Source organism: Chiroxiphia lanceolata, chromosome 6 (genome assembly GCF_009829145.1).
Source record: "Chiroxiphia lanceolata isolate bChiLan1 chromosome 6, bChiLan1.pri, whole genome shotgun sequence".
Taxonomy (NCBI): Eukaryota; Metazoa; Chordata; class Aves; order Passeriformes; family Pipridae; genus Chiroxiphia; species Chiroxiphia lanceolata.
This window is the reverse complement of record NC_045642.1, coordinates 60,339,463-60,364,426: the sequence shown is the minus strand read 5'-3', so window position 1 is coordinate 60,364,426 and position 24,964 is coordinate 60,339,463. Positions and strand designations below refer to the sequence as shown.

General features: G+C 50.8%; 2 protein-coding genes across 2 annotated transcripts; both read left to right on the top strand.

The window, feature by feature from the left end:
• The first annotated feature begins 253 nt into the window (after window positions 1-253).
• On the top strand, window positions 254-23,578 carry LOC116788739 (inositol 1,4,5-trisphosphate receptor-interacting protein-like 1). The gene is given in 3 exon segments (XM_032691806.1): window positions 254-693; window positions 22,397-23,110; window positions 23,113-23,578. Coding segments are annotated over 3 exon segments (1,572 nt in total). The 5' UTR covers window positions 254-275; the 3' UTR covers window positions 23,553-23,578.
• On the top strand, window positions 4,523-6,917 carry LOC116788740 (inositol 1,4,5-trisphosphate receptor-interacting protein-like 1). Its single transcript, XM_032691807.1, has one exon. The coding sequence runs from the start codon at window positions 4,550-4,552 to the stop codon at window positions 6,056-6,058; it is 1,509 nt and encodes a 502-aa protein (XP_032547698.1). The 5' UTR covers window positions 4,523-4,549; the 3' UTR covers window positions 6,059-6,917.
• Window positions 23,579-24,964: the final 1,386 nt, after the last annotated feature.

Sequence of the window (24,964 nt, the reverse complement as noted above, 5' to 3'; positions counted from 1 at the left end):
GGCTGCGCTGGGCGAGGGCCGGGGCTGAAACGCTGCCCCTGGGGCTGGGTTCTCCCTCTGCATCCAGGGCCAATCCCTCACCAGAACACCTGGGGCACCCAATGGTGCTGCTGCTGCTGGGGCAGTGGGACAGGCCTTGCTGCCTGCCAGCTGCCCTGGAGCCCTCTTCTTCCTGCTCCACATCCCTGCTGCTCCCATTCGTACTCCCCTCACCTCTACCTCCTTCCCTCCCTTTCAGCCCCACTCAAACCCTTCTCTCTCTCCTCCTGCAGGCCATGGCTGCGAAAGTGATTCTTCTCGTGCTTTTGCAAACCCTCATCCAGTACCCACAGATGGTGGGTGATGGTCTGGATGAGGTCACCCGTGTGCGCATGGAGCTGCGTGCAGAGCTCCTGGACAGAGAGATGACTCGGCTGCTGCAGGAGCTGGAGCAGAGCAGCCTGGAGCGCAGTGTCAGGGCCTGGGGAGCCCTGCTCTGGGCTGCCTTGCAACAGGAGGACTTCTGGGCTCTGGCTGGAGTCCAGGGCCTCCTCTTGTGGCTGTGGTTTATCCGCAGCAGAAGGAGCCGCCAGCCAGCCAACAATGGCCGGGAGGAGGGGGCAGGAGATGGCGATGGTGGTGGAAATGAAGGGGAAGAAAACCGTGATGCGAATGGGCAGGAAGTCAACAACGATGATGCAAATGAAGGAGAAGGCCATGATGTTGAAAATGAAGTAGAAGATGATGTTATTGCCCACAACCTGAGATGGCTTTTAGAGGAGCACATACAGTGGCCTGATCAGGACCTGGAGGAAGGCAGCGAGATGACAAATTTCCTGATGGACAGCTTTGTGATTATCATTAGAGAGATCTTGTCAGACAGTTCATACCCAGTGCCGCAACGAGCCATCGGGGTGGGCAGTGCCTTTGAAGGCTGGAGTCCCCGGGAGGAGGATGTGGTGTACTCAGTCCTTGTACCCCTCAATCCTCCCCCAGGGCACACCTTCCATCTGGAGATGGACACCTCATGGCAGTTGCCCGGCAGGAACTTCTTCATCCATGTGGAGCCAGTGTGCACCTGCCCAAGGGAGCAGCAGGATGAGAACGTGCTGTGCTCCCTCCACCACCCAGAAGAAGAGCAGAGGAGGAATGAGGAGCCCAACTTCCTAAACACCCTCTGCACTGGCTCCTACCTGGATGTGGAGAAAACTGCCCGCTGGTTCTACCAGTTGGTGAGAGCGTCCTGGCCGGCTTTGCCTCAGTCACACAGTTGGCAATTAGTGCTGCTGCCCTCCAGCCGCTGCTGCAAATTCAAGGTGACCAGAGGCAGAGAGAGCCTGACAGTTGAGCTGCTCTTTGGGGCGCAAGTAGGCAATTCAGACATCTATGTGAGCAGCCAGCCTACAGAGGCCCTCTTCACCCCAAGCACAATGTGGCCTGAGACCTACACCGTGGTAGAGATGAAGTTCTTCAGGCACATTGCCCGGCAGGCTCCACCTAACAGCTGGCACCTCAAATGCTTGCAGCTCTTGACCCGAGCTCTTCTGGGCATAGGCTTCTCCACCTATACCCTGAAGACCATTGTGATGCACCTCCTGAACATCGTACCTCTGTCAGGATGGCACATGACGCATTTCTTGCAGCGGCTGGAGGATGCCATGCAGTACCTGCACGGCTCCCTGGAGGAGAAACGCCTTGACCACTTTGTTGTGGGCAACCGGACGTTTCCTCAGGAGATTCTCTTGCCCCCAGATGTCAAAACCGCCGAGCCACCCAACCTCTTCCATCGCCTGGCACAGGATCCGGCCGCCCACACGCAGGCAATGAACGAGTGCCGTGAACTGGGACATCGGCTCTCAAGAATGCTGCACGACGGCCGTTGAAAGAAGTCTTCCTGCACACAGCTGTGCTTGGGGGGCTCACAGCTGGGCAAAGACAAGCACCTCCTACTGCAGGCAAAAAGTGAGGAGCATGTGGGACAGAGAGAGGGAAAGGAAAACCCTTTGCAGCAGCGCTCTGCCATCAGCATTCCCCTCTCAGCAGTCTGCCCAGCACAGCCTGCAGTGATGACCAGGGGGGCTACAAAGATGACTTTCATCCTCCTTTCCCCTCCTACTCTCATGGTCATTGTGGCCATTTTAGATGGGCCCAGGAATTCTTTCTGGCAGCTGTGGCTGCTCAGGGATCAAGTGATAGGCATTGCCACTATTGCTCCATGTGTTCGTGGTGGTCTGGTTTGAGAATCTCCTCATCCCAGGCCTTATCCCTTAATGATCCCTGAAGGGCCATCTTTAGGTCAGCTTTGTGAACACCCAGTTGGACCTGACCGGAAATTTTTTAAATATAAATTTAGAAGCTTTTCTTTAGTATATATATAAGAATAATTAATTAGACTTATAAGTATTTACTATAGCACATACATATATAATTTATTTCATATCATATTATCTTTCTGTATAAATATAGCACATATAAATCTCTCTCAGTCTCTCCCCTTGTCCCCTTAAGGGACATCTTTAGGTCAGCATTACATCAAGATTGTCATCCCTAGACCCCGTTGGAGCTGACCTTAATCTTTTAATATATAACTAGATAATTTTTTTTAGTAATGCATACTTATAGTTTATAGGTAGTTCACTTGATATAATATTAGTATTACATCAATATAGCACCAGTAGATCTCCCACTCTTTGTTTCAGCACATATTAACACTCGGTAGTCACTGCATTTAGGACTGGCAATCCAGAAACTGCTTTCCCCTTTGCTTCAATAAAGAAAGCTATTCCAGAATCTGGATCGTGCAAGTTTGTGTGGAACTCAACCAGGCCCAGAGGCTTGGTAAATCCCACCAGTTGTGAGTCTGTGCTCGTGAACAGTCGCATTGAGCTTGGCCAAACTGAGAGTGCTGAATGGCTTCTCATCCCAAATTAGGCCTCCCACCACCCGGCCCCTCTGCTCATCAAATCACAGAATGCCTTGGGCTGGAAGGGACCTTAAAATTCATCTGGTTCCAACCCCCCTCCATGGGAAGGGACACCTTTCAGCAGATCAGGTTTCTCCAAGCCCCAGCCCAACAGGCCTTTAACACTGCCTGGATTGGGGCATCCACAGCTTCTTGGGACAACCTGTGCCACTGCCTCACCACCCGGACACTCAGGACTTTCTTCCTACTCTCCAAACTGAGCCTGCCCTCTTAAATCTAAAACCATTTCCCCTTTTCCTCTCACGACATGCCCTTGCAAAAAGTCTCTCTGCATCTCTCTTGTAGGCTCCTTTCAGGCACTGGAAGGCTGCAATTAGGTCACCCCAAAGCCTTCCCTCTTTTAGGCAGTACAATCCCAATTGTCTCAGCCTTTCCTCATTGGAGAGATGCTCCATTCCACTCATTATCTTCATTCTGTTGGCCACCTCCCCTCACCCCCCCGCAGCACTGTGAATAAAGAAATGCCTTGCTTTCTAACACTAAAAATGCAGTGTTAGAGGGTTTTATTGTCCCAACGATTTTGGAGGATTTTTGTGACAGGCGTAGAAGTCTGAGAAGCATCTGAGAGAACTGGGGGTTTTTAGCATGGAGAAAAGGAGACTTAGGGAGGACCTAGTGGTCCTCTACAAGCACGTGAAAGGAAGTGGTAGCCAGGTTGGGGATGGCTTGTTATCTCAGGGAACAAGCAATAGGACAAGAGGTGCCTCAAGTTGCACCAGGGGAGATTTCAATTGGATCTTAGGAAAAATTCCTTCACCAAAAAGGTTCTCAAGTTTGGGAAAAGACGGCCCAGGGAAAAGGCCAACTCACCATCCTTGGAGGCATTTAAAAGGCCTGTTGATGTGTCATTTGGGAACATGGTGTATTGGTGGAATAGGCAGTGTAAGGTTGGCAGTTGGACAAAAGATCTCCAAAGGTCTTCTCCAACCTCTGTGACTCAGAGATTTAACTTCAGCTCAAGCAATGTGGAGTCCGGGCTTGGACTCCAACACCCTCAAGGGTCCCTTCAAACATGGCTCTTCCATGTGACTGCCACTGACGAACAGATGATAATAAATGCAAAAGAAAGGAGAATGGAAGTTCTTGGAAGAAGATTAACTCCAAGGCAGCCTTAAGCATTACACCAGGGCCACTGGAAGTTGCTGAGGTGGAGTGGGGACAAAGGGCAGGGCTGTCCTGGCTGTGATGTGATCTGGCTCTTGTGACATCACAGGCATTGTGTCACAGTGGGGGCAGCTAGAGATGGCCCCAGCAGGTAACGCTGCCCCAGTTGAGCCTGGACAAGTGGTGAGTGCACACACACAGGGGCGAAGCTGCGCTGGGCGAGGGCCGGGGCCGAAACGCTACCCCCGGGGCCTTGGTTCTCCCTCTGCATCCAGGGCCAATCCCTCACCAGAACACCTTGGGTACCCAATGGTGCTACTGCTGCTGGGGCAGTGGGACAGGCCTTGCTGCCTGCCAGCTGCCCTGGGACCCTCTTCTTCCTACTCCACGTCCCCACTGCTCCCATCCACACTCCCCTCACCTCTACCTCCTTCCCTCCCTTTCAGCCCCACTCAACCCCTTCTCTCTCTCCTCCTGGAGGCCATGGCTGCAAAAATGTTTCTTCTCATGCTTTTGCAAACCCTCATCCAGTACCCACAGATGGTGGGTGATGTGCTGGATGAGGACACCCGTCTGCACATGGAGCTGCGTGCAAAGCTCCTGGACAGAGAGATGACTCGGCTGCTGCAGGAGCTGGAGCAGAGCAGCCTGGAGCGCAGTGTCAGGGCCTGGGGAGCCCTGCTCTGGGCTGCCTTGCAGCAGGGGGACTTCTGCGCTCTGGCTGTAGTCCTGGGCCTCCTCCTGTGGCTGTGGTTTGTCTGCCGGAGAAGGAGCCACGAGCCAGACAACAATGGTGAGGGGGAAGAGGAACAGAGAGAAGGCAATGAAGATGTCTATGAAGAAGAAGAAGAACTCACTTTTGAGAATGCCCTGAGATGGGTTTTAGTGCACATGATAAAGTGGCCTGTTCAGGATCTGAAGAGAGGTTGCGAAGACACAACTGTCCTGATGGACAACTTCACCTTTGTCTTTGGACACCTCTTGTCAGACAGTTCATACCCAGTGCCGCAACGAGCCATCGGGGTGGGCAGTGCCTTTGAAGGTTGGAGTCCCCGGGAGGAGGATGTGGTGTACCGTGTCCTTGTACCTCTCACTCCTCCCCCGAGCCACACCTTCCATCTGGAGATAGACACTTCAGGGCACATACCCGGCAGGAACTTCTTCATCCGTGTGGAGCCGGTGTGCACCTGCCCAAGGGAGCAGCAGGATGAGAACGTGCTGTGCTCCCTCCACCACCCAGAAGAAGAGCAGAGGAGGAATGAGGAGCCCAACTTCCTAAACACCCTCTGCACCGGCTCCTACCTGGATGTGGAGAAAACTGCCCGCTGGTTCTACCAGTTGGTGAGAGCGTCCTGGCCGGCTTTGCCTCAGTCACACAGTTGGCAATTAGTGCTGCTGCCCTCCAGCCGCTGCTGCAAATTCAAGGTGACCAGAGGCAGAGAGAGCCTGACAGTTGAGCTGCTCTTTGGGGTGCAAGTAGGCAATTCAGACATCTATGTGAGCAGCCAGCCTACAGAGGCCCTCTTCACCCCAAGTACAATGTGGCCTGAGACCTACGCCGTGGCAGAGATGAAGTTCTTCAGGCACATTGCCAATCAGGCTCCACGTGACAGCTGGCACCTCAGATGCCTGCAGCTCTTTGCCTGTGCTCTGGTGGGCATAGGCTTCTCCACTTACATGATGAAGACCATTGTGATGCACCTCCTGAACACCATACCCGTGTCACGGTGGTGCAAGAGGCAAGTCTTGCGGCGGCTGGCTGATACCATGGAGTACCTGCGTGGCTCCCTGGAGGAGAAACGCCTTGACCACTTTGTTGTGGGCAACCGGACATTTCCTCAAGAGATTCTCTTGCCCCCGGATGTCAAAACGGCCGAGCCACCCAACCTCTTCCATCGCCTGGCGCAGGATCCGGCCGCCCACACCCAGGCGATGAGGGAGTACCAACAACTTTGGGATCGGATCGAAAGAATTGTCGTCTACGGCCAGTGAAAGACATCTTCACATAGAGAGCTGTGCTTGTGGGGCTCACAGCTGCTCAAAGACAACCACCTCATACCACAAGGAAAAAGAGAGGAGGATGTGGGACAGAGAGAGGGAAGGGAAAACCCTGTGCAGCAGACTCTGCCATCAGCATTCCCCTCTCAGCAGTCTGCCCAGCACAGCCTGCAGTGATGACCAGGGGGGCTACAAAGATGACTTTCATCCTCCTTTGCCCTCCCACTCTCACGGCCACTGTGACCATTTTAGATGGGCCCAGGAATTCTTTCTGACAGCTCTGGCTGCTCAGGGATCAAGCGAGAGGCATCGCTAATATTCCTAAACTGTATCTCTCCTTGTTCCCTGAAGGGACATCTTTAGGTCAGCATTGCACACACTGTGCGGGACCTGACCTAAAATTTTTTTAATATATACTTTAGAATAATTTTTTAATGCATATATTTTAATTAATATTTCCTATATCTTTGATATTTAATATAGCATATAGATATTAAATCTAATAATCATAATATTTTTGTATAGTAGTATAGCATTTATAAACTCTCACAGTGTTTCCCCCTGTCCCCTTAAGGGACACATTTAGGTCAGCCTTGCACCTAGACTGTCATCTCCAGCCTCTGTTGCAGCTGACCTTAATGTTTTTATATATGAGTAGAGAAGTTTTGAAATTTTCAGATATATATATAATATAAACTAGAGTTAATTTATTTGATAAGGTATTATTTTTTTACAAATATAGCACCAATAGATTTGGCCCAACACATAGTAATGCCCTGTAGGAACAGCCTTAAAGACTGGCAATCCAGAAACTGCTTTCCCCTTTGCTTCAATAAAGAGTGCTATTCCAGAATCTGGATTGTTCAAGTTTGTATGGAACACAACCAGGCCTAGTGTCTTGGTAAATCACACCAGTTGTGAGTCTGTGCTCGTGAACAGTCGCATTGAGCTCGGCCAAACTGAGAGTGCTGAATGGCTTCTCATCCCAAATTAGGCCTCCTGCCACCCGGCCCCTCTGCTCATCAAATCACAGAATGCCTTGGGCTGGAAGGGACCTTAAAATTCATCTGGTTCCAACCCCCCTGCCATGGGAAGGGACACCTTCCAGTAGACCAGGTTTCTCCAGGCCCCAGCCCACCAGGCCTTTAACACTCCCAGACCTGTTCTCTGTTCTTCCTATTCCCTCACACAAACTGGGCATTTTGCACCAGGTGTCTCAAGAGAGCAGAGCGATCCTTTCGAAGGGGAGCTCTGTTCAGGGTAGAAACGCAGCCACCACTGGCCTCTCGCTGGAGCCAGAGATTTAGGGATCCCACTCTGCTCCTGCAGAGGCACAACAAATGAAGGGCTGGAGAGCTACTTGCCCTCTGCAGAACGTCCATCTTCCCTTCTCTCTAGTAGCTTTCTCATGTTTTTAAAGCAACCTGAGCAGGGGAGAGAGAGAAAGAACCCTTTCCAGACGCTTGGTTCGCCCAAATCCCCCCCACTGTGGAATAAAGGATGTCAGTTGCCCTCAAAAGACTGGAGGAGTTTCTTTCCTCCCCTCTGGCAGCTCTTCCTTTTGTAGGGGGATCCTTTCTCTTGTGTGGGTTGTGAGATCCTGGATCCCAATCTCACTGAATTATTGCTATGGGTGGGAACCAAGTCCCTGAGAGTGTGTGTGTGCATGTGGGGAAGGGCTGGGCCTGGACCTGCAGCTCCCTGCTAAGGCCTGCACATCAGGCCTGTGCTGAGGGCACAGGGCAGAGCTGAAGGCCCCAAACATGCCTGTGTCGACAGTGGAAGGCTGGAACAGGCCACGATAGCAGTGGCAGCAAAGGCCAGACCCCTCCAGCACAAGGAGGAAGCCAAGCACACCCATGTGCTGCCAGGGAGATTTTGGGGGCACTACTGAGCCAGTCCCTGTGGAGGGATGGGCAGTTCCCAAGGACAAAGCAGAACCACACTGAGGTGTCCAGACTCTGTCAGGGTGGCAAAGCGGAATCCTGCAACCACTGTGGCCCTGCTGGAAATGATATCTCTTTTCCAATATTTTCATGGTTTTATTTAACCTTTTAATCAGTTGTTTCAATTAATAGTACACAATGTGTAGAATCACTTTCTGCTTGCATCCAGCAGCATTTGACATGAGCTGCTATTGTGGGAGCACAGCTTGGGAAAAACACTGAAACTTTCAGTTTCAGGGGGTGGCCTGGCTTTCACTTTTGATAAGGTAACTAATAGGGAGAGAAAGGTGGGTTGCTGAAGTTGGAAATCGAGATGCAGAATTTATGCACCACTAAGATATTTTACAGAAACAAGAAGGTAAAGAAGAGACTAACGGAGACTCGGGATATGTAACGGAAAGTCCGTACCGGGGCAAAAACAGAATAAAAAGATTAAAAATAAGGACTTAATTCGCATGAACAGGGAGGAATTAATAACCAGTAGAGGAGAGATTACTCATCAATGAAAGGGAATTATGTCATTTAGAACCAATGGACATTCATTTCTTTCTTCCCTAAAAATTAATAAAGAGGTGAAAACCAGTTGCATTGGTGTCTGGGTAGAGGCCGGGATTCTTTAGGACATGGACACAGTCAGGATTGTGAATAAAGTAATGCCTTGCTTTTTAACAGTAAAATGCAGTGTTAGAGGGTTTTATTGTCCCATGGATTCTGGAGGATTTTTGGTGACAGCAGTACAGGTCTGATGAGAAGCGTTTGAGAGAACTGGGTGTGTTTCACATGAGGAAAAAGAAGTTCAGGGGGGACCTAATCGTTCTCCACAACAACCAGAAAGGAAGCAGTAGCCAGGTGTGGGATGGCTTGTTCTCTCAGGGAACAAGCACTGTGACAAGAGGAAAGGGCATCAAGTTGCACCAGGGGAGATTTCGATTGGATCCTAGGACAACTTGCTTCACCAAAAAGCTTCTCAAGTTTGGGAACACAGTGCCCAGAGAAAAGGCTAAGTAACCATCCGTGGAGGCATTTAAAGGGTCTGTTGATGAGTCATTTGGGAACATGGTTTATTGGTGGAATAGGCAGTGTCAGGTTGGCAGTTGGACAAAAGATCTCCAAGGTCTTCTCCAACCTCTGTGACTCAGAGATTTAACTTCAGCTCAAGCAGTGTGGAGTCCGGGCTTGGACCCCAACACCCTCAAGGGTCCCTTCAAACATGGCTCTTCCATGTGACTGCCACTGAAGAACAGATGATAATAGACGCAAAAGAAAGGAGAATGGAAGTTCTTGGAAGAAGATTAACTCCAAGGCAGCCTTAAGCATCACATCAGGGCCACAGGAAGTTGCTGAGCCGGGGTGGGGACAAAGGGCAGGGCTGTCCTGGCTGTCATGTGATCTGGCTCTTGTGACATCACAGGCATTGTGTCACAGTGGGGGCAGCTAGAGATGGCCCCAGCAGGTAACGCTGCCCCAGTTGAGCCTGGACAAGTGGTGAGTGCACACACGCAGGGGCGAGGCTGTGCTGGGCGAGGGCCGGGGCTGAAACGCTGCCCCTGGGGCTGGGTTGTCCCTCTGCATCCAGGGCCAATCCCTCACCAGAACACCTGGGGCACCCAATGGTGCTACTGCTGCTGGGGCAGTGGGACAGGCCTTGCTGCCTGCCAGCTGCCCTGGAGCCCTCTTCTTCCTGCTCCACATCCCTGCTGCTCCCATTCGTACTCCCCTCACCTCTACCTCCTTCCCTCCCTTTCAGCCCCACTCAAACCCTTCTCTCTCTCCTCCTGCAGGCCATGGCTGTGAAAATGTTTCTTTTTAAGCTTTTGCAAACCCTCATCCAGTACCCACAGATGGTGGGTGATGGGCTGGATGAGGTCACCCGTGTGCGCATGGAGCTGCGTGCAGAGCTCCTGGACAGAGAGATGACTCGGCTGCTGCAGGAACTGGAGCAGAGCAGCCTGGAGCGCAGTGTCAGGGCCTGGGGAGCCCTGCTCTGGGCTGCCTTGCAACAGGGGGACTTCTGGGCTCTGGCTGGACTCCTGGGCCTCCTCTTGTGGCTGTGGTTTATCCGCAGCAGAAGGAGCCGCCAGCCAGCCAACAATGGCCGGGAGGAGGGGGCAGGAGATGGTGATGGTGGTGGAAATGAAGGGGAAGAAAACCGTGATGCCATTGTGTGGGAAGGAGAAGACCATGATGTTGAAATTGAAGTAGAAGAGGATGTTATTACCCACAGCCTGAGACAGCATTTAGAGGTGCATATAGAACACCTGATGGAAGGTAGCGAGATGACAAATTTCCTGATGGACAGTTTCATGATGTTCTTAGGACACCTCTTGTCAAACAGTTCATACCCAGTGCCGCAACGAGCCATTGGGGTGGGCAGTGCCTTTGAAGGTTGGAGTCCCCGGGAGGAGGATGTGGTGTACCGTGTCCTTGTACCTCTCACTCCTCCCCCAAGCCACACCTTCCATCTGGAGATGGACACCTCAGGGCAGTTGCCCGGTAGGAACTTCTTCATCCGCATGGAGCCGGTGTGCACCTGCCCAAGGGAGCAGCAGGATGAGAACGTGCTGTGCTCCCTCCACCACCCAGAAGAAGAGCAGAGGAGGAATGAGGAGCCCAACTTCCTAAACACCCTCTGCACCGGCTCCTACCTGGATGTGGAGAAAACTGCCCGCTGGTTCTACCAGTTGGTGAGAGCGTCCTGGCCGGCTTTGCCTCAGTCACACAGTTGGCAATTAGTGCTGCTGCCCTCCAACCGCTGCTGCAAATTCAAGGTGACCAGAGGCAGAGAGAGCCTGACGGTTGAGCTGCTCTTAGGAGTGCAAGTAGGCAATTCAGACATCTATGTGAGCAGCCAGCATACAGAGGCCCTCTTCACCCCAAGCACAGTGTGGCCTGAGACCTACGCCGTGGCAGAGATGAAATTCTTCAGTCTCATTACCCGTCAGGCTCCACCTAACAGCTGGCACCTCAAGTGCCTGCATGTCTTGGCCCGAGCTCTTCTGGGCATAGGCTTCTCCACCTATACCCTGAAGACCATTGTGATGCACCTCCTGAACACCGTACCTCTGTCAGGCTGGCGCATGACGCATTTCCGGCAGCGGCTGGAGGATGCCATGCAGTACCTGCACGGCTCCCTGGAGGAGAAACGCCTTGACCACTTTGTTGTGGGCAACCGGACGTTTCCTCAGGAGATTCTCTTGCCCCCAGATGTCAAAACCGCCGAGCCACCCAACCTCTTCCATCGCCTGGCACTGGATCCGGCCGCCCACATGCAGGCAATGAACGAGTGCCGTGAACTGGGACATCGGCTCTCAAGAATGCTGCACGACGGCCGTTGAAAGAAGTCTTCCTGCACACAGCTGTGCTTGGGGGGCTCACAGCTGGGCAAAGACGAGCACCTCCTACTGCAGGCAAAAAGTGAGGAGCATGTGGGACAGAGAGAGGGAAAGGAAAACCCTTTGCAGCAGCGCTCTGCCATCAGCATTCCCCTCTCAGCAGTCTGCCCACCACAGCCTGCAGTGATGACCAGGGGGGCTACAAAGATGACTTTCATCCTTCTTTGCCCTCCCACTCTCACGGCCATTGTGGCCATTTTAGATGGGCCCAGGAATTCTTTCTGGTAGCTCCAGCTGCTCAGGGATCAAGTGATAGGCATCACCACAATTGCTGCTTGTGTTCGTGGTGGCCTGGCTGGAGAATCTGCTCATCCCAAACTATATCTCTCATTGATCCCTGAAGGGCCATCTTTAGGTCAAGGTTGCACTCACCCTGCTGGACCTGACCTGAAATTTTTTAGATAGAAATTTAAAAGTTTTTCATTAGTATATATATATTTAAAACTAATAGGACATAGAGATATTTACTATAGCACATAGATATATAATTTAATTAATATAACATTATTTGTATATAGAAGGATAGGACAAATAAATCTGGCCCCACTTTTTTTTAATAGATATATTTTAGGTAATATTACATATATCTCTTGATATTTTTTATAGCACATAGATAATTAACTTGATATAGTAATATTTGTATATATTAATATAGCATTAATAAATCTCTCACAGTCTTTCTGCTTGTCCCCTTAAGGGACACCTTTAGGTCAGCATTGCACGAAGTCTGTCATCCCCAGACACAGCTGGAGCTGACCTTAATCTTTTAATATATAACTACATAATTTTTAATTTAATGCATACTTATATTTTATAGGTAGTTCACTTGATATAATATTAGTATTACATCAATATAGCACCAATAGATCTCCCACTCTTTGTTTCAACACATATTAACACTCTGTAGACACTGTATTTAGGACTGGCAATCCAGAAATCGCTTTCCCCTTGCTTTAATAAAGAAAGCTATTCCAGAATCTGGATCGTGCAAGTTTGTGTAGAACTCAACCAGGCCCAGAGGCTTGGTAAATCCCACCAGTTGTGACTCTGTCCTCATGAACAGTCATATTGACCTCAAGCAAACTGAGAGTGCTGAATGGCTTCTTGTGGCAGAGGAAGAATCAGACTGGGAGAAATACCAGGCGTGGAGAAAAATATATGAAAACTAAAAGGGACATTCTTATGATGAATTGGACATTCACCGGACGGACAGTTTTTCCCTCAGTTTCACCCCAGTTTATTGTTGTACTGTTGTGAAGTTCTGTGTACCCCAGTTTATTGTTGAAAATTTTATACCCTCCATATTGTCTTCTTCTCCCCTCACACTTTTCCCGCCGAAACTTGTTTGTTCTCCCCTGCTTTCCCGCTCCTCTGCCTCTGATTGGCCGCAGTTTGCTGCAGTGCAGAGAGAGCTCCCATTGGCCCTTTCCCCTGGAGACCCGAAGTTACCACCCATCTTTCCCTGTTCTCCCAATCCCTGCTTCCCCTGAGCTGCCTGTCTTTTACTCCTCCCTCAGCCTGAGTCCACCCCCTGAACCTACCCTATTGAAGTCACTGTCACCCCTAATAAAATCGGCATTGCTTCCCTCACCTCAACTGTGTCCCGAACCTTATTGCAGTGCCCGGTCCCATTACCCTCTACCCCCACGAACCGTAGCACACACCAGTTGTGAGTCTGTGCTCATGAACAGTCACACTGAGCTCAAGCAAACTGAGAGTGCAGAATGGCTTCTCATCCCAAATTAGGCCTCCTGCCACCCAGCCCCTCTGCTCATCGAATCACAGAATGCCTTGGGCAGGAAGGGACCTTAAAATTCATCTGGTTCCAACCCCTCTGCCATAGGAAGGGACACTTTTTGTCAGAGCAGGATTCTCCAAGACCCAGCCCACCAGGCCTTTAACAATCCCAGACCTTTTCTCTGCTCTTCTCCTTCCCTCTCAGAGATTGGGCATTTTGCACCAGGCGCCTCAAGAGAGCAGAGCGATCCTTTCCAAGAGGAGCTCTGTTCAGGGTAGAAACGCAGCCACCACTGGCCTCTCGCTGGAGCCAGAGATTTAGGGATCCCACTCTGCTCCTGCAGAGGCACAACAAGTGAAGGGCTGGAGAGCTGCTTGCCCTCTGCAGAACATCCATCTTCCCTTGTCTCTAGTTGCTTCCTTGTCTTCTTAAAGCAACCTGAGCAGGGGAAGAGAGAGAAAGAACCCTTTCCAGACGCTTGGCTTGCCCAAATCCCCCCCACTGTGGAATAAAGGATGTCAGTTGCCCTCAAAGGACTGGAGGAGTTTCTTTCCTCCCCTCTGGCAGCTCTTCCTTTTGTAGGGGGATCCTTTCTCTTGTGTGGGTTGTGAGATCCTGGATCCCAATCTCACTGAATTATTGCTATGGGTGGGAACCAAGTCCCTGAGAGTGTGTGTGTGCATGTGGGGAAGGGCTGGGCCTGGACCTGCAGCTCCCTGCTAAGGCCTGCACATCAGGCCTGTGCTGAGGGCACAGGGCAGAGCTGAAGGCCCCAAACATGCCTGTGTCGACAGTGGAAGGCTGGAACAGGCCACGATAGCAGTGGCAGCAAAGACCAGACCCCTCCAGCACAAGGAGGAAGCCAAGCACACCCATGTGCTGCCAGGGAGATTTTGGGGGCACTACTGAGCCAGTCCCTGTGGAGGGATGGGCAGTTCCCAAGGACAAAGCAGAACCACACTGAGGTGTCCAGACTCTGTCAGGGTGGCAAAGCGGAATCCTGCAACCACTGTGGCCCTGCTGGAAATGATATCTCTTTTCCAATATTTTCATGGTTTTATTTAACCTTTTAATCAGTTGTTTCAATTAATAGTACACAATGTGTAGAATCACTTTCTGCTTGCATCCAGCAGCATTTGACATGAGCTGCTATTGTGGGAGCACAGCTTGGGAAAAACACTGAAACTTTCAGTTTCAGGGGGTGGCCTGGCTTTCACTTTTGATAAGGTAACTAATAGGGAGAGAAAGGTGGGTTGCTGAAGTTGGAAATCGAGATGCAGAATTTATGCACCACTAGGATATTTTACAGAAACAAGAAGGTAAAGAAGAGACTAACGGAGACTCGGGATATGTAACGGAAAGTCCGTACCGGGGCAAAAACAGAATAAAAAGATTAAAAATAAGGACTTAAATCGCATGAACAGGGAGGAATTAATAACCAGTAGAGGAGAGATTACTCATCAATGAAAGGGAATTATGTCATTTAGAACCAATGGACATTAATTTCTTTCTTCCCTAAAAATTAATAAAGAGGTGAAAACCAGTTGCATTGGTGTCTGGGTAGAGGCCGGGATTCTTTAGGACATGGACACACTCAGGATTGTGAATAAAGTAATGCCTTGCTTTTTAACAGTAAAACGCAGTGTTAGAGGGTTTTATTGTCCCATGGATTCTGGAGGATTTTTGGTGACAGCAGTACAGGTCTGATGAGAAGCGTTTGAGAGAACTGGGTGTGTTTCGCATGAGGAAAAAGAAGTTCAGGGGGGACCTAATCGTTCTCCACAACAACCAGAAAGGAAGCAGTAGCCAGGTGTGGGATGGCTTGTTCTCTCAGGGAACAAGCACTGTGACAAGAGGAAAGGGCATCAAGTTGCACCAGGGGAGATTTCGATTGGATCCTAGGACAACTTGCTTCACCAAAAAGCTTCTCAAGTTTGGGAACACAGTGCCCAGAGAAAAGGCTAAGTAACCATCCGTGGAGGCATTTAAAAGACCTGTTGATGAGTCATTTGGGAACATGGTTTATTGGTGGAATAGGCAGTGTAAGGTTGGCAGTTGGACAAAAGATCTCCAAGGTCTTCTCCAACCTCTGTGACTCAGAGATTTAACTTCAGCTCAAGCAGTGTGGAGTCCGGGCTTGGACCCCAACACCCTCAAGGGTCCCTTCAAACATGGCTCTTCCATGTGACTGCCACTGAAGAACAGATGATAATAGACGCAAAAGAAAGGAGAATGGAAGTTCTTGGAAGAAGATTAACTCCAAGGCAGCCTTAAGAATTACACCAGGGCCACTGGAAGTTGCTGAGCCGGGGTGGGGACAAAGGACGGGGCTGTCCTGGCTGTGATGTGATCTGGCTCTTGTGACATCACAGGCATTGTGTCACAGTGGGGGCAGCTAGAGATGGCCCCAGCAGGTAACGCTGCCCCAGTTGAGCCTGGACAAGTGGTGAGTGCACACACGCAGGGGCGAGGCTGCGCTGGGCGAGGGCCGGGGCCGAAACGCTGCCCCTGGGGCTGGGTTGTCCCTCTGCATCCAGGGCCAATCCCTCACCAGAACACCTGGGGCACCCAATGGTGCTACTGCTGCTGGGGCAGTGGGACAGGCCTTGCTGCCTGCCAGCTGCCCTGGAGCCCTCTTCTTCCTGCTCCACATCCCTGCTGCTCCCATTCGTACTCCCCTCCCCTCTACCTCCTTCCCTCCCTTTCAGCCCCGCTCAACCCCTTCTCTCACTCCTCCTGCAGGCCATGGCTGCGAAAATGTTTCTTTTTAAGCTTTTGCAAACCCTCATCCAGTACCCACAGATGGTGGGTGATGGTCTGGATGAGGTCACCCGTGTGCGCATGGAGCTGCGTGCAGAGCTCCTGGACAGAGAGATGACTCGGCTGCTGCAGGAACTGGAGCAGAGCAGCCTGGAGCGCAGTGTCAGGGCCTGGGGAGCCCTGCTCTGGGCTGCCTTGCAACAGGGGGACTTCTGGGCTCTGGCTGGACTCCTGGCCTCCTCTTGTGGCTGTGGTTTATCCGCAGCAGAAGGAGTCGCCAGCCAGCCAACAATGGCCGGGAGGAGGGGGCAGGAGATGGCGATGGTGGTGGAAATGAAGGGGAAGAAAACCGTGATGCCATTGTGTGGGAAGGAGAAGACCATGATGTTGAAATTGAAGCAGAAGAGGATGTTATTACCCACAGCCTGAGACAGCATTTAGAGGCGCATATAGAACACCTGATGGAAGGTAGCGCGATGACAAATTTCCTGATGGACAGTTTCATGATGTTCTTAGGACACCTCTTGTCAAACAGTTCATACCCAGTGCCGCAACGAGCCATTGGGGTGGGCAGTGCCTTTGAAGGTTGGAGTCCCCGGGAGGAGGATGTGGTGTACCGTGTCCTTGTACCTCTCACTCCTCCCCCAAGCCACACCTTCCATCTGGAGATGGACACCTCAGGGCAGTTGCCCGGTAGGAACTTCTTCATCCGCATGGAGCCGGTGTGCACCTGCCCAAGGGAGCAGCAGGATGAGAACGTGCTGTGCTCCCTCCACCACCCAGAAGAAGAGCAGAGGAGGAATGAGGAGCCCAACTTCCTAAACACCCTCTGCACCGGCTCCTACCTGGATGTGGAGAAAACTGCCCGCTGGTTCTACCAGTTGGTGAGAGCGTCCTGGCCGGCTTTGCCTCAGTCACACAGTTGGCAATTAGTGCTGCTGCCCTCCAGCCGCTGCTGCAAATTCAAGGTGACCAGAGGCAGAGAGAGCCTGACGGTTGAGCTGCTCTTAGGAGTGCAAGTAGGCAATTCAGACATCTATGTGAGCAGCCAGCCTACAGAGGCCCTCTTCACCCCAAGCACAATGTGGCCTGAGACCTACGCCGTGGCAGAGATGAAATTCTTCAGTCTCATTACCCGTCAGGCTCCACCTAACAGCTGGCACCTCAAGTGCCTGCATGTCTTGGCCCGAGCTCTTCTGGGCATAGGCTTCTCCACCTATACCCTGAAGACCATTGTGATGCACCTCCTGAACACCGTACCTCTGTCAGGCTGGCGCATGACGCATTTCCGGCAGCGGCTGGAGGATGCCATGCAGTACCTGCACGGCTCCCTGGAGGAGAAACGCCTTGACCACTTTGTTGTGGGCAACCGGACGTTTCCTCAGGAGATTCTCTTGCCCCCAGATGTCAAAACCGCCGAGCCACCCAACCTCTTCCATCGCCTGGCACAGGATCCGGCCGCCCACACGCAGGCAATGAACGAGTGCCGTGAACTGGGACATCGGCTCTCAAGAATGCTGCACGACGGCCGTTGAAAGAAGTCTTCCTGCACACAGCTGTGCTTGGGGGGCTCACAGCTGGGCAAAGACGAGCACCTCCTACTGCAGGCAAAAAGTGAGGAGCATGTGGGACAGAGAGAGGGAAAGGAAAACCCTTTGCAGCAGCGCTCTGCCATCAGCATTCCCCTCTCAGCTGCCCACCACAGCCTGCAGTGATGACCAGGGGGGCTACAAAGATGACTTTCATCCTCCTTTGCCCTCCCACTCTCACGGCCATTGTGGCCATTTTAGATGGGCCCAGGAATTCTTTCTGGCAGCTGTGGCTGCTCAGGGATCAAGTGATAGGCATCACCACAATTGCTGCTTGTGTTCGTGGTGGCCTGGCTGGAGAATCTGCTCATCCCAAACTATATCTCTCATTGATCCCTGAAGGGCCATCTTTAGGTCAAGGTTGCACTCACCCTGCTGGACCTGACCTGAAATTTTTTAGATAGAAATTTAAAAGTTTTTCATTAGTATATATATATTTAAAACTAATAGGACATAGAGATATTTACTATAGCACATAGATATATAATTTAATTAATATAACATTATTTGTATATAGAAGGATAGGACAAATAAATCTGGTCCCACTTTTTTTTAATAGATTTATTTTAGGTAATATTACATATATCTCTTGATATTTTTTATAGCACATAGATAATTAACTTGATATAGTAATATTTGTATATATTAATATAGCATTAATAAATCTCTCACAGTCTTTCTGCTTGTCCCCTTAAGGCACACCTTTAGGTCAGCATTGCACGAAGTCTGTCATCCCCAGACACAGCTGGAGCTGACCTTAATCTTTTAATATATAACTACATAATTTTTAATTTAATGCATACTTATATTTATAGGTAGTTCACTTGATATAATATTAGTATTACATCAATATAGCACCAATAGATCTCCCACTCTTTGTTTCAACACATATTAACACTCTGTAGACACTGTATTTAGGACTGGCAATCCAGAAATCGCTTTCCCCTTGCTTTAATAAAGAAAGCTATTCCAGAATCTGGATCGTGCAAGTTTGTGTAGAACTCAACCAGGCCCAGAGGCTTGGTAAATCCCACCAGTTGTGACTCTGTCCTCATGAACAGTCATATTGACCTCAAGCAAACTGAGAGTGCTGAATGGCTTCTTGTGGCAGAGGAAGAATCAGACTGGGAGAAATACCAGGCGTGGAGAAAAATATATGAAAACTAAAAGGGACATTCTTATGATGAATTGGACATTCACCGGACGGACAGTTTTCCCCTCAGTTTCACCCCAGTTTATTGTTGTACTGTTGTGAAGTTCTGTGTACCCCAGTTTATTGTTGAAAATTTTATACCCTCCATATTGTCTTCTTCTCCCCTCACACTTTTCCCGCCGAAACTTGTTTGTTCTCCCCTGCTTTCCCGCTCCTCTGCCTCTGATTGGCCGCAGTTTGCTGCAGTGCAGAGAGAGCTCCCATTGGCCCTTTCCCCTGGAGACCCGAAGTTACCACCCATCTTTCCCTGTTCTCCCAATCCCTGCTTCCCCTGAGCTGCCTGTCTTTTACTCCTCCCTCAGCCTGAGTCCACCCCCTGAACCTACCCTATTGAAGTCACTGTCACCCCTAATAAAATCGGCATTGCTTCCCTCACCTCAACTGTGTCCCGAACCTTATTGCAGTGCCCGGTCCCATTACCCTCTACCCCCACGAACCGTAGCACACACCAGTTGTGAGTCTGTGCTCATGAACAGTCACACTGAGCTCAAGCAAACTGAGAGTGCAGAATGGCTTCTCATCCCAAATTAGGCCTCCTGCCACCCAGCCCCTCTGCTCATCGAATCACAGAATGCCTTGGGCAGGAAGGGACCTTAAAATTCATCTGGTTCCAACCCCTCTGCCATAGGAAGGGACACTTTTTGTCAGAGCAGGATTCTCCAAGACCCAGCCCACCAGGCCTTTAACAATCCCAGACCTTTTCTCTGCTCTTCTCCTTCCCTCTCAGAGATTGGGCATTTTGCACCAGGCGCCTCAAGAGAGCAGAGCGATCCTTTCCAAGGGGAGCTCTGTTCAGGGTAGAAATGCAGCCACCACTGGCCTCTCGCTGGAGCCAGAGATTTAGGGATCCCACTCTGCTCCTGCAGAGGCACAACAAGTGAAGGGCTGGAGAGCTGCTTGCCCTCTGCAGAACGTCCACCTTACCTTCTCTCTAGTAGCTTTCTCATGTTTTTAAAGCAACCTGAGCAGGGGAGAGAGAGAAAGAACCCTTTCCAGACGCTTGGCTTGCCCAAATCCCCCCCACTGTGGAATAAAGGATGTCAGTTGCCCTCAAAGGACTGGAGGAGTTTCTTTCCTCCCCTCTGGCAGCTCTTCCTTTTGTAGGGGGATCCTTTCTCTTCTGTGGGTTTTGAGATCCTGGATCCCAATCTCACTGAATTATTGCTATGGGTTGGAACTAACTCCCTGAGAGTGTGTGTGTGCATGTGGGGAGGGGCTGGGCCTGGACCTGCAGCTCCCTGCTAAGGCCTGCACATCAGGCCTGTGCTGAGGGCACAGGGCAGAGTTGAAGGCAAGGCCTACTGCCCCTGCAGAGCACAGAGCAGAGCTGAAGTCCCCAAACACGCCTGTGTCGACAGTGGGAGGCTGGAAAAGGCCACTACAGCAGTGGCAGCAAAGGCCAGACCCCTCCAGCACAAGGAGGAAGCCGAGCACATCCATGTGCTGCCAGGGGCATTTTGGGGGCTCTACTGAGCCAGTCCCTGTGGAGGGATGGGCAGTTCCCAAGGACAAAACTGAGAACTGTGGTTCCCAGGGAACCACATTGAGGTGTCCAAACTCTGTCAGGGTGGCAAAGCGGAATCCTGCAACCACTGTGGCCCTGCTGGAAGTGATATCTCTTTTCTCCTGTTATAATGGTTTCATTAACTCGTTAATTAATTGTTTTATCTAATAATACACACTCTGTTGAATCACTTTCCGCTTGCATTCAGCAGCATTTGACATGAGCTGCTATTGTGGGAGCACAGCTTGGGAAAAACACTGAAACTTTCAGTTTGATAAGGTAACTCTGATAGGGAGAGAAAGTTGGGTTGCTGAAGCTGGAAATTGAGTATGCAGAATTTATGGACCACAAGGATATTTTACAGAAACAAGAAGGTAAAGAAGAGACTAACAGAGACTCGGTATATGTGCTGGAAAGTCTGTACTGGGGCAAAAACAGAATAAAAAGATTAAAAATAAGGACTTAAATCGCATGAACAGGAGAAATTAGTAAGCAGTAGAGGAGAGATTACTCATCAATGAAAGGGAATTATGTCATTTAGAACCAATGAACATTCATTTCTTTCTTCCCTAAAAATTAATAAAGAGGTGAAAACCAGTTGCATTGGTGTCTGAATAGAGGCCGGGATTCTTTAGGACATGGACACACTCAGGACTGTGAATAAAGTAATGCCTTGCTTTTTAACAGTAAAACGCAGTGTTAGAGGGTTTTATTGTCCCATGGATTCTGGAGGATTTTGGTGACAGCAGTACAGGCCTGATGAGAACCGTTTGTGAGAACTGGGTGTGTTTAGCATGAGGAAAAAGAAGTTCAGGGGGGACCTAATTGTTCTCCACAACAACCAGAAAGGAAGCAGTAGCCAGGTGTGGGATGGCTTGTTCTCTCAGGGAACAAGCACTGCGACAAGAGGAAAGGGCATCAAGTTGCGCCAGGGGAGATTTCGATTGGATCCTAGGACAACTTCCTTCACCAAAAAGCTTCTCAAGTTTGGGAACACAGTGCCCAGAGAAAGGCTAAGTAACCATCCGTGGAGGCATTTAAAGGGTCTGTTGATGAGTCATTTGGGAACATGGTTTATTGGTGGAATAGGCAGTGTAAGGTTGGCAGTTGGACAAAAGATCTCCAAGGTCTTCTCCAACCTCTGTGACTCAGAGATTTAACTTTAGCTCAAGTAGTGTGGAGTCCGGGCTTGGACTCCAACACCCTCAAGGGTCCCTTCAAACATGGCTCTTCCATGTGACTACCAGTGAAGAACAGATGATAATAGACGCAAAAGAAAGGAGAATGGAAGTTCTTGGAAGAAGATTAACTCCAAGGCAGCCTTAAGAATTACACCAGGGCCACTGGAAGTTGCTGAGCCGGGGTGGGGACAAAGGGCGGGGCTGTCCTGGCTGTGATGTGATCTGGCTCTTGTGACATCACAGGCATTGTGTCACAGTGGGGGCAGCTAGAGATGTCCCCAGCAGGTAACGCTGCCCCAGTTGAGCCTGGACAAGTGGTGAGTGCACACACACAGGGGCAAGGCTGTGCTGGGCGAGGGCCGGGGCCGAAACGCTGCCCCTGGAGCTGGGTTCTCCCTCTGCATCCAGGGCCAATCCCTCACCAGAACACCTTGAGTACCCAATGGTGCTACTGCTGCTGGGGCAGTGGGACAGGCCTTGCTGCCTGCCAGCTGCCCTGGAGCCCTCTTCTTCCTGCTCCACATCCCCGCTGCTCCCATTCGTACTCCCCTCACCTCTACCTCCTTCCCTCCCTTTCAGCCCCACTCAAACCCTTCTCTCTCTCCTCCTGCAGGCCATGGCTGCGAAAGTGATTCTTCTCGTGCTTTTGCAAACCCTCATCCAGTACCCACAGATGGTGGGTGATGGGCTGGATGAGGTCACCCGTGTGTGCATGGAGCTGCGTGCAGAGCTCCTGGACAGAGAGATGACTCGGCTGCTGCAGGAGCTGGAGCAGAGCAGCCTGGAGCGCAGTGTCAGGGCCTGGGGAGCCCTGCTCTGGGCTGCCTTGCAACAGGGGGACTTCTGGGCTCTGGCTGGACTCCTGGGCCTCCTCTTGTGGCTGTGGTTTATCCGCAGCAGAAGGAGCCGCCAGCCAGCCAACAATGGCCGGGAGGAGGGGGCAGGAGATGGCGATGGTGTGGAAATGAAGGGGAAGAAAACCGTGATGCCATTGTGTGGGAAGGAGAAGACCATGATGTTGAAATTGAAGCAGAAGAGGATGTTATTACCCACAGCCTGAGACAGCGTTTAGAGGAGCACATAGAGCACCTGATGGAAGGTAGAGCGATGACAAATGTCCTGATGGACAGCTTCATGATGTTCTTTGGACACCTCTTGTCAAACAGTTCATACCCAGTGCCGCAACGAGCCATCGGGGTGGGCAGTGCCTTTGAAGGCTGGAGTCCCCGGGAGGAGGATGTGGTGTACCGTGTCCTTGTACCTCTCACTCCTCCCCCGGGCCACACCTTCCATCTGGAGATGGACACTTCAGGGCACATACCCGGCAGGAACTTCTGCATCCGCGTGGAGCTGGTGTGCACCTGCCCAAGGGAGCAGCAGGATGAGAACGTGCTGTGCTCCCTCCACCACCCAGAAGAAGAGCAGAGGAGGAATGAGGAGCCCAACTTCCTAAACACCCTCTGCACTGGCTCCTACCTGGATGTGGAGAAAACTGCCCGCTGGTTCTACCAGTTGGTGAGAGCATCCTGGCCGGCTTTGCCTCAGTCACACAGTTGGCAATTAGTGCTGCTGCCCTCCAGCCGCTGCTGCAAATTCAAGGTGACCAGAGGCAGAGAGAGCCTGACAGTTGAGCTGCTCTTAGGAGTGCAAGTAGGCAATTCAGACATCTATGTGAGCAGCCAGCATACAGAGGCCCTCTTCACCCCAAGCACAATGTGGCCTGAGACTACGCCGTGGCAGAGATGAAATTCTTCAGTCTCATTACCCGTCAGGCTCCACCTAACAGCTGGCACCTCAAGTGCCTGCATGTCTTGGCCCGAGCTCTTCTGGGCATAGGCTTCTCCACCTATACCCTGAAGACCATTGTGATGCACCTCCTGAACACCGTACCTCTGTCAGGCTGGCGCATGACGCATTTCCGGCAGCGGCTGGAGGATGCCATGCAGTACCTGCACGGCTCCCTGGAGGAGAAACGCCTTGACCACTTTGTTGTGGGCAACCGGACGTTTCCTCAGGAGATTCTCTTGCCCCCAGATGTCAAAACCGCCGAGCCACCCAACCTCTTCCATCGCCTGGCACAGGATCCGGCCGCCCACACGCAGGCAATGAACGAGTGCCGTGAACTGGGACATCGGCTCTCAAGAATGCTGCACGACGGCCGTTGAAAGAAGTCTTCCTGCACACAGCTGTTCTTGGGGGGCTCACAGTTGGGCAAAGACGAGCACCTCCTACTGCAGGCAAAAAGTGAGGAGCATGTGGGACAGAGAGAGGGAAAGGAAAACTCTTTGCAGCAGCGCTCTGCCATCAGCATTCCCCTCTCAGCAGTCTGCCCAGCACAGCCTGCAGTGATGACCAGGGGGGCTACAAAGATGACTTTCATCCTCCTTTCCCCTCCTACTCTCATGGTCATTGTGGCCATTTTAGATGGGCCCAGGAATTCTTTCTGGCAGCTGTGGCTGCTCAGGGATCAAGTGATAGGCATCGCCACCATTCCTCCTTGTGTTCGTGGTGGCCTGGTTGGAGAATCTCCTCATCCCAGGCCTTATCCCTTAATGATCCCTGAAGGGCCATCTTTAGGTCAGCTTTGTGAACACCCAGTTGGACCTGACCGGAAATTTTTTAAATATAAATTTAGAAGCTTTTCTTTAGTATATATATAAGAATAATTAATAGGACTTATGAGTATTTACTATAGCACATACATATATAATTTATTTCATATCATATTATCTTTCTGTATAAATATAGCACATATAAATCTCTCTCAGTCTCTCCCCTTGTCCCCTTAAGGGACATCTTTAGGTCAGCATTACATCAAGACTGTCATCCCTAGACCCTGTTGAAGCTGACCTTAATCTCTTAATATATAACTAGATAATTTTTTTTAGTAATGCATACTTATAGTTTATAGGTAGTTCACTTGATATAATATTAGTATACATCAATATAGCACCAGTAGATCTCCCACTCTTGTTTCAGCACATATTAACACTCGGTAGTCACTGCATTTAGGACTGGCAATCCAGAAACTGCTTTCCCCTTTACTTCAATAAAGAAAGCTATTCCAGAATCTGGATTGTTCAAGTTTGTGTGGAACACAACCAGGCCCAGAGGCTTGGTAAATCCCACCAGTTGTGAGTCTGTGCTCGTGAACAGTCGCATTGAGCTTGGCCAAACTGAGAGTGCTGAATGGCTTCTCATCCCAAATTAGGCCTCCCACCACCCGGTCCCTCTGCTCATCGAATCACAGAATGCCTTGGGCTGGAAGGGACCTTAAATTCATCTGGTTCCAACCCCCCTCCATGGGAAGGGACACCTTTCAGCAGATCAGGTTTCTCCAAGCCCCAGCCCCAACAGGCCTTTAACACTGCCTGGATTGGGCATCCACAGCTTCTTGGGACAACCTGTGCCACTGCCTCACCACCCGGACACTCAGGACTTTCTTCCTACTCTCCAAACTGAGCCTGCCCTCTTAAATCTAAACCATTTCCCCTTTTCCTCTCACGACATGCCCTTGCAAAAAGTCTCTCTGCATCTCTCTTGTAGGCTCCTTTCAGGCACTGGAAGGCTGCAATTA

Excerpts from the sequence above, each read along its gene's own strand:
- LOC116788740 (XM_032691807.1), top strand. The coding sequence starts at position 4,550 with ATGGCTGCAAAAATGTTTCTTCTCATGCTTTTGCAAACCCTCATCCAG.